This window comes from Nansenia antarctica, assembly GCF_963989245.1.
Source record: "Nansenia antarctica genome assembly, chromosome: 11".
Taxonomy (NCBI): domain Eukaryota; kingdom Metazoa; phylum Chordata; class Actinopteri; order Argentiniformes; family Microstomatidae; genus Nansenia; species Nansenia antarctica.
In genome coordinates this window covers 3,082,449-3,092,448 of record NC_137681.1, presented here as the reverse complement: position 1 = coordinate 3,092,448, position 10,000 = coordinate 3,082,449, and the positions used below count along the sequence as shown (strand labels likewise).

General features: G+C 47.0%; 1 protein-coding gene across 1 annotated transcript in view; it reads left to right on the top strand.

Moving 5' to 3' along the window:
• Positions 1–8,214: 8,214 nt before the first annotated feature.
• The window catches only part of fam13c (family with sequence similarity 13 member C), a gene marked incomplete at its 5' end in the record, with an annotated part of 12,461 nt that continues 10,675 nt past the window's right edge, over positions 8,215–10,000 (top strand). The window contains one exon of the mRNA XM_080541884.1: positions 8,215–8,434. Within this exon, the coding sequence (XP_080398010.1) occupies positions 8,215–8,434 (220 nt within the window). The remainder of the gene's footprint in view (positions 8,435–10,000) is intronic.

The following is a 10,000-nucleotide window of genomic DNA, read 5'->3' as shown; positions in this document are numbered from 1 at the left end:
AGACCACACAATGATCACACTCACTGAGATATCCTGTTTATTATGAAGGATCCTGTAACTTCTCTTAGAAATGTTGTTGCTGCCTTTTAACTTCTGATATGAAACGACGGGTAACAACATTATCAAAGGTTCTGGAAACCTGCCCGTCCCCCGTCCCCCCCGGGGTAGAACATAAAGCATTTCTGTCCCAGCAGTTCTGTTTGTTCCATCCAGGCCACCGTCTCCAGGGTTTAGCCACTGACAGATCTGTGTCAGCCCAGTGTTTACATGGCATCACGTCTGCCATCCAGTGAGTCTGGGACCATCCCTCTAACACAGGAGTGTCAAACTCTATTTCATCCCGGGACACATCAGCAGTATGGTTGCCCTCAAAGGGCCGGTTGTAACTGTAGGACTATATAAATGTCTATCAATCTACTCTTTATCATATTACATAATTGCCTCTGCATTCGGACCGCGGGCCTTGAGTGTGACACACGTGCCTTAGAGCCATAACAAGGAAGGAAGCAAAAGTAGGTCAAATATCTGTCTCCATTACAAACACAAGTACTGTACAGTGTATCTATCCACATTGATTGGAAAAGAACCATTTCAGAACATGGTTTGATTGCAGATAATTCAGGATATGTTATTATAACTGATCATAAACATAACAGGAGAAGTAAATTCTCTATAGCCGTTCTATTCAAAACAGGAACACCCTCAACATCCTATCTCCTGGAGAGTGTTCCTGATCTGTGGGTGTGACGCCTCCCACTCTGCCTGCCTATTGGTTGTTGCTGGTTCCGTTGGGAACCTTGGCAGAGTGGGGAGGTCGTCAGGCAGGTGAATAGTGTCACCTGGGTTGAGATGAGGACATAATATTGTGTGTGTATCCTCAGCTCACGCTCTCTTCCTCTGGCTTGGGTTCATGTAGGGTTTTTGGTGAGGTCTCGTGGTACCAAGGTTTTGGGGCCTCTTAGTTTTACACTACATACATACATACATACATACATACATACATACACCCCGTACACATAAAACATACATTCTACACCCATTCACTCATGGCATACATACACTACATATTTTGGATCTTATCCATATTCATATACATATTTATGTTGCTTCTTTACTCAGATAAAACTTAAGTTGTATAATTTAAATGTATGTGTGGACTCCCTTTTTTGTCACTACCTTCGGGTTTGGGACAGTTGTTGTTTTTTTGTTTTTTTTATCATGCTGAGGATTCTTCAGTCATCCAAGTCTTCCATCCGACCTACCAAGAAGGTTTGCACTCATTTTTGAGCTCACCAGTGCACTTTCGTTCCTTTTAACGATGTTCCAAACTTGTTTTGGTAGGTTTAAGGTTTTGGCGATGTTCCCGATCAAATTTTTTCCTGTTAGTACTGCCTCATTCTAACCCTAGGTTGTCCTCATGTTCACAGACACCAAAATCAGAAAACAGGACAGTATGACCTTTGACCTGCCGTGACTCCATCCTCCCGCTGGCTCCTGTCAGCCTTTTTACGACGGTCATGTGTTTCCTCCGGGCGTGACAGTATCCTGCCATGACTGTGCAGAAAACAAGCCCCTTTTCCTCCTGACACACTTTCATCGTTGGTTTTTACTGCTGCTGAACAGAACAGTTGCCTGAGTCCCCCTCCAGCCCTCCATTATTCATGCAGCCAGTCAGAGAACATTAGTCCAGAAAGCTCTCAGTGCTTTTTTTGTTTTTTTACAACGGGTTGAAATTAGGACAGTCGGTTGTTTCTCTTTTTTAAAGATGGCTTTTGAAAGTGAAGCATGCAGTTTTTTGCGCTTTACAGCTGTGTGAAAATGTAAAAGACGCTACGCTTTTTTTTTGTGTTATAAATGTTGTGCGTATCCTTGTAAACAAACGACATGTAGGTTAGGATAAGAACAGCAGGGGCTGAGGTCTGGACCTTGGATGCCCTGGGTCTGGAACATTTCGGAGGAACACTGCACCAGTTCTGTCACAAACCATCATCTATAACCCCCCCCCCCCCAACACACACACACACACACACACACACACACACACACACACACACAGAAACGCTGGCTCAGAGCGGCTGATGAGTAATGGCTTCTATACGTCTCTTCTGATAATGACAAGCTTCTGTGATTTCTACGTCTATCTGGTCGTGGGAAGAACAGACTCAAATATCAGGGAAGAACAGGGTGGGCTTTATGCTATGTGTGGGGAGGCTGTGTTGCAGGAGGTAGAGCTGATAGCTGTCTAATGATCGCAAGGTTGGCAGATCGGCGGTTCGAGCCCCGGCTGGCCACATGTTGAAGTGTCCTTGGGCAAGACACTGAACCCCAAATTGCTCCCAGTGAGCGGGCCGGCCGGCGCCTTGCATGGTAGCTTGCCGCCATTGGTGTATGAATGTGAGTGAATGGGTGAATGAGAGGCTGTTGTAAAGCGCTTTGGATAAAGTCACTATATAAGTGCAGTCCATTTACCACATGTGGGGAGGGGGATGCTCAAACAAGAGCAGAGCTTGCAGAAGAATCTCTAAACGTGGGCGACTGTAACCCACCGTAACACGGATCATTACATCATCACCATCACAGCGAGGTCATTCCTATTTTCAAATTTGATTTAAATCAAATATCGTTGAAGGTGGTGTATATTTTGAACTGATATAGCCATTATATTATGTGATGATTATTGTATATTGGTGAAGTAGCAGTTTTAGCAGTAGCAGCAAATTGCTCACTGTTTCCCATGGAATCAAGTCAAATCATCTCCCTGGAGATTTTCACTCTGCTGATGTCGGCATGACGATAATCAGATTCATTACGGGACGGGAGAGCTTATTCTGCGTTTGTTTATGTCGGTGGTATTACTCACTGAGGTTCAACCTAGCTGATGTGACTGGATGTTTAACATGGTGGGGGGAAATCTTTAATCAAAGAAAAGCAATCTTTGGATTAACCCGTTTTCATTTCATTTTCATGGTGCGTTCGTAAATTAGCTCTGGAAGTCGGAGCTGGTTTCAGCGCGCTCTGGTTTCGATGTCACAGAGCACTCTGAAACCAGCTAATTTACGAACAGTCAAACAATATGTCAACATGGCGGACACCGAGGATAACATTACCATTTTTTCTCTGGCGGTCAACACTTTTGCAGCCGTTGTTGTCTATATTATTGACAGTGAAGATGACAGATGACTTGCGGCCAAAACACACATCCAGCGTCAACCTCATGTGAACCTCAGCGACATATGTGAAGTTATTTTTGGCGCCCATGTTAACGGGTTGGAGCTCGCCTGCTAGAAAGTCGGAGGCTCGCCTATTTTCTCTGTGTGCCGCCCGCCTGAAAATGATCCTACCAACAACATACACTACAGTTTCAATGTCTACATTTCAGCAGGTGAAGACTGAAAACATTGTGTCGGAACCACTTACCATCTCTAAAGGGTTAGGGTTAGAACCACTTACCATCTCTAAAGGGGTCCCTCAAGGCTCCATCTTGGGCCCAACCTTGTTCTTCATCGACATCAATGATGTCGCCAAGGCTGCTGGCAGTTCTCGGATACATCTACAGTTTATGCTGACGACACCATGTTATACTCAGCTGGCCCTTCTCTCCACTGCGGCATCCACTCTCCAACTCAGTCTCACCTCTATCGAGCAGTCATTCAATAACCTCCGACTACTCCTTAACTCCAAAAAGACCAAATCTATTCTGTTCGACCGGGGAAGCAACATCCCCAGCCCCCCCAAGATCTCCTGCGCCGACGGCTCTGAATTGGACTTTGTCACGTCCTATAAATACCTAGGCCTCTGGCTGGACTCATCTCTTTCTTTGACACAATTTATTATTTCAGGGTACCCGAAAGTAATGGGACAGATTGATCAAATGTCCAAATTAAGCACTTATGTCTAGTATTTGGTGGGCAACCCCTTTGCATGTAGGCTAGTAACTGCCTGAAGTGTGTGACCCTTGACCCCACCAGATGCTGGGTATCTTCTCTGATGATACTCAGCTAGGCCTGTACTGTAACAACCCTCTTCAGTTGTTGTTTGTTTTGAGGACGTTTTTTCATCTGAACATTGACTTGGCCAGTCAAGTTCCACCTTTTTCCACCTTTTTCAGGCCCTGAAAAACTCCCTAGTTTCTATGGCGGTATGTTTTGGGTCATTGTTTTGCTTTATGATGTAGTGTCATCCAATGAACTTGGAGGCATCTGCTTCCAGTTGAGCTGACGAGAGGTTTCTGTAAACAGAACCCATTCTGCTGCACTATGAGTCACAGATGAGGTGGTGTGCTGGAAATCTTTCCTTTTTCCCTTTCCTTTTGTCTTGCCATCACTCTGGTATATTAATGTCATCTGTCCAAAATATATTTTTGCAGACCTCTGCTTTTTAGGTACTTTTCTTTTTAGCAAACTGTAACCTGACCACTCTTTTTGAGGATCCACTGGAAGTTTTCCTTGGGTCTGCTGTTTTTTGTTTTTATGGATGTTTAAAACTGTTGACTCTGGCAGGCCTAAGGTTTTGGCTATGTTTCAGATTGTTCAGCCTAATAATGGCAATAATAGCAAATTCCAAATTGAGTTGGAGTTTGGGTTATGTCCTATAAATACCTAGGCCTTTAGCTGGACTCATCTCTTTCTTTGACACAATTTGTTTATTTCGGGGTACCCGAAAGTAATGGGACAGATTTATCATATTTATCAAAAAGAGCTGACGAGATGCTTCTGTAAACATAATCCATTATGCTGCGCTGTGACTCACAGCTGAGGTGGTGTGCTGGACATCTTTCCTGTGGAAGTCTTCCTTGGATCTGCTTTTTTAGTTTTTATTGATGTTTAAAACTGTTGACTCTGGCAAGCCTAAGGTTTTGGCTATGTTTCAGATTTTTCAGCCTAATAATGGCAATGATAGCACATTCCAAAGACAAATCCAAAGCCTAGAATCAATACTACACACTGACGGCTGTCTTATGCTGCACATTATGTGTCAGAACACACCTGACTTACCAGAAACACTCGTCAAGCCACTTGTCCCATTACATTTTGGGTACCGAGGGGGTCTTTTGGTGAAATAGGGGGTCTATGTGAAACCAACACACACATACACAAATACCATCAAATACAACCTGAGAATCTCTCATTCAGCCTCATAGAATCTCTACTTCAACCTCAGAGTAATGTTTTATTTATCAAAATCCAAAATGTGTTGTGTAGAGTGAGTGTAGAGCCAAAAGAAGAAAAATGCGTTACTAACTATCTATAATCTGTATAATATTATAATATAATATCTATAATATGTATAATATAATAATATAATATAATATGTAGAATATGTATACTATTATAATATATATAATATAAGATAATATGTAGAATATGTAGTATATACTGTATATATATATATATATATATATATATATTATAACAGAGGGATGACGCGTCCTTGGCATGTCTCACTGCAGTCCTCGTGTAGCACGTATTGTGTGTGTGTGTGTGTGTGTGTGTGTGTGTGTGTGTGTGTGTGTGTGTGTGTGTGTGTGTGCGTGCGTGCGTGGGCGGGGGGGGTGTGTGTGGGGGGGGGCTGGTCGTGCTCCGTGTCAGATGCTGCAGCGTGTCATCCTGCATGGACCAACGCAATCTGCTTTTCTGAGGCAGGGTGGGAGGTGTGTGTGTGTGTGGGGGTGTGGGAGGAGGGGGGAGGGGGGAGGTGTGTGTGTGGGAGGGGAGGGGTAGGGATGACTCATACTGGGGGAGGAGAGGAGGAGGAGGAGAGGAGAGAGAGTCCCTCCAGGCGACTAGACTGACTCCTTTAGCAGCTGTGTCTGTGAGACAGGCAGACAGACAGACAGACAGACAGGCAGGCAGGCAGGCAGACAGACAGACAGACACACAGACAGCCTACACAGAGACAGACAGACAGACAGACAGACTACACACAGACAGACAGACAGACAGACAGACAGGGGAAACCTGGGAAACCACACTCTAGACACAGCCTACCTGCAGGGAAACCTGTCTGTCTGACCATACCATTATCGACTGTAGATTCTAGCAGATTCTGTACAGCTGACCACTGAAAGACTGCAGCTTGCGTTCAACGCTCTTCAAGAAGCTCTATTCAAGCTTGAACTGGTTCTGAACGCTAGTAAAACTAAATTATTTAAATGTCATTTACGAATACTAAAAATCTTGATCCTGATAGTCTATGTCTAACCACAGTACATGGCTCTGGCATTGAGAGAGTCTCAGAGTACAAGTATCTTGGTATCTGGATAAGCTTCACTTTAGGTGTCGTATTGATAACCTTGTCAGCGAGTTGCGTCAGAAGGTTGACTTTCTGTACAGAAACACATCCTGTTTTCCTTTGTCGTACAGGAAGAGAATTGTGGAAGCGACTGTCCTGTCTGTCTTGGACTACGGTGATGTGATCTATAGATAGATACTATAGATAGATAGATAGATAGATACTATAGATAGATAGATAGATAGATCTTTATTAGGACAGTGCACATTAATGAACAGTCACTTATACAAAGTATGGTATCTATAGACATGCTGCGTCTTCAACGCTAAAACCACTTGACTCAGTCTGTCACTCTTAGATTTGTCACGGGTGCTGATTACAACACTCACCATTGTCTTTTATATAACATGGTTGGATGTTCATCCTTGAAAATGAGGCGAAATAGGCGTTGGTATCGGTTTATTTATAAGGCGTTGCTTGGGAATTTGCCAGCGTACATTTCTACACTGTTAAGTCAGAATCTTGGGTGTGTGTGCGTGTGTATGTGTGCGTATGTGTGTGTGCATGTATGCACATGTGCCTGTGTGCGTGTGTGTGCATGTATGCGCACGTGCCTGTGTGCGTGTGTGTGCATGTGTGTGTGCATGTGTGTGTATGTGTGTGTGCATGTGTGTGTGTGTGCGTATGCATATGTGCATGTGTGTGTGTGTGCGTATGCATGTGTGCGAGGTGTGTGCATGTGCGTGCGTGCGTGTGTGTGTGCGTATGCATGTGTGCATGTGTGTGTGTGTGTGCGTATGCATGTGCTTATACATTGTGCGTGTGTGTGTATGTGTGTGCGTATGCATGTGCTTATACATTGTGCGTGTGTGTGTGTGTGTGTGTGTGAGCTGCAACAACAGCCTCTCCTCGTCCTCTTCCCTCTCGCCTGCTGCCGACAACGCCAGCCGCATTTTTATGAATGGATCCGAAACAGCTGGGGCGGGGCTAGCTAGTTCTCCCCTTCCCACACACACACACACACACACACGTACACACACGCACACACGTTGTGTCAATAGGCTGAATGAACAACTCCCCCGCATGCGGGAAAAGCCTTCCGACCCACCCATAACTCAGAACACAACCAGAACCCCCCTCGCCCCCCCCCAACCCCCCTACACACACACAAAACCCTTCCCACACACTCACCTCTGCGCCACCCTCCCTCTCCATCCATCCATACATCCATCCATCACCCCCCCCCTCCCCTCCCCACCTCACACCTACCTGTCCTCCTATCAGAGAAGCCAGGAGGAGGGGGGGATATCATCGTGGAGGGAGAGCGTGACGTCAGCAAGCCGCCCACCCCCACCCCTCCTCCTCCTCCTCTCCCCCTCCTCTCCTCCACCCTCTCTCTCTCCTCCGCCACTACCACCACCACAGTGCTATCCATGCGCGGTGGGGGGGGGGAGAAGCGAAAGAAGAAAAAAAAGAAAAGCGAGGGAGCAGAAGCGAAGGAGGGAAAGAAGGGAAGGGACCAGCGCAGCAGCTGCAGCAGCCAGCAGCATCAGCAGCGGCGACGCTCGCTAGCAGAGGTCCGCGCGCGGCGTCTGACCGAGAGAGACCAGAGAGAGATAGAGAGGACAGTCGCCTCGAGCTGAGCCTCTGGAGAGACACAGAACGCTTCATCGCCGTCGCATCAGGGACTTACAGCGGATACCCCTCTAACAACCCCCCCTTCTCTCCCCCTCCTCTCTCTCTGCCTCCCCATCATCCACTCCATCCTCTGCTAGGACTCGTATCCGTGACTGTGACTGTGACCGACCAGGGCTGACTGATAGCTGGTTTCGCCTGAGGCTGTAGGGGTGGGGGAGTGGGAGACCGACCGACCACCAGGCAGAGAACGAGAGAGAGCGAGAGCGACAGAGAGAGAGAGAGAGAGAGAGAGAGAGAAAGAGTCTGGTGATACCAGGGGATTCGTAGGAGGAGGAGGCAGGCAGCATGTTCTGTTTCTGCCTGCAGAGCTCTCTGCTCAAGCTCCAGGCGCTGGAGGTGGATGGCGGATGTCCCTCGCTAGGATCCCCCTCCTCCTCGCCCGAGAGCAGCCCCCCGCCGCGGCCGCCCCCCCCCGCTCTGGGGGACAAGGAGGGCTGCCGCCACCATGCGCCGCTGTACCACAGAGACCACCACTACCCCCCCGGAGAGGAGAACAGCCCCCCAGGTGAGAACCGTGAGGCACCATGCAGCCTCCCTTTATACAGCTCAAACCTCCTAGCCTCCTCCTCTCACTCCCATCTCTCCCTCTCTCTCTCTCTGTCTCTCTCTCTCTCTGTCTCTCTCTCTCTCTCTCTCTGTCTCTCTCTCTCTCTGTCTCTCTCTCCCTTGCTGTCTCTCTCTGTCTCTGTCTCTCTTTCCCTCTCTCTATCTCTCTATCTCTCTCCCTCTCTCTCTCTCGCTCTCCCTCTATCTCTCTCTCTTTCCCTCACTCTCTTTCCCTCTCTATCTCTCTATCTCTCTCTCCGTCTCTCTTTCCCTCTCTCTCTTTCCCTCACTCTCTTTCCCTCTCTCTCTCTCTCTTTCCCTCTCTCTCTGTCTCTCTCTCTCTCTCTTTCTCTCTCTCTCTCTGTGACTCTCTCTCTCTCTCTATCTCTCTCTCCCTCTCTCAGGCAGGCAGGCAGGCAGCTCACAGTATCATGTTTTCATAATGGGATTCTTACCTCATTGCCGGGCTACGTGTGTGTGTGCATGTGCACGCCTTTACAAATGTGTCATGTCAAGATCATGCGCGTCACGGCACGAAGCACGTTCTTCAATGATATATATATATATATATTTTTTTTTAAAATCTGCACAGCGTACGGTTGTCTATTATCCTAGTATCATTCCTGCATCCTGTTTTGTCTCTGTGTAAAATATGAATGAATGAATATCTTATTTTTTCTACAGTGGGTGTGTGCAGTTAGAGTTTTGACATAAGGCTGTACTGCATGTGCGCTGTTGTTCGCTTGTACGATAGCAGCGGTTGTTTGGGGTTTTATTTGTATGAATTTGTTTATTTAAAAGGGACAATGAATGGACGTAGCTAAATTACCTCAGCTGTCCCTGGGCAGGTAAATCGACAGGGGAAAAACGGCCTCAGATGTTAAGGGGATGGCAGGGAGATGGCAGGGAGATGGCAGGGAGATGGCAGGGAGATGGCTTCGTTTTGTGTTTCTTTGTGTTTATGGCGCATGCCATGCTGTCGATTGCCACTCGGAACCAGCTGTTGCTATTAATAAACTGCTAAGTGTTGTAGCCAGACCCACACACACCCACACACACACACACACACACACACACACACACAAGCCAGACACACACGCCTGCCTTTCACACGCCTCTCCCTCCCGCCCTCCCAGGTCCTCTCCTCCTCCTCTCTGCCTCCTCTTTTCCAGATCCTTCCTTCCTCTCTTCTTTTCCCTCGTGTCGTTCCTCCTCTCTCTCTCTCACTCACGCTCTCTCTCTCTCACTCTCTCTCACTCTCCTCACACCCTCTCTCTCTCACTCTCCTCACGCCCTCTCTCTCTCTCACCAGTCGCTTTCTTTTCTTTTTTTTGTTTGTTGAAAAAATCATATGTAGCTATCCATGTTCCTCTTCCCTCTCTTTCTCTCTCTCTCTCTCTCTCTCTCTTATCTTCTCTATTTTCGTCTCCTCGCTCTCTCTTTTCTCATGCCTTCGTTTGTCCTCGTACCCTCTCTCTTTCGTCTCTCTTCCTCCCTCTCTCCTCTTTTCCTCCATCTCTACCTC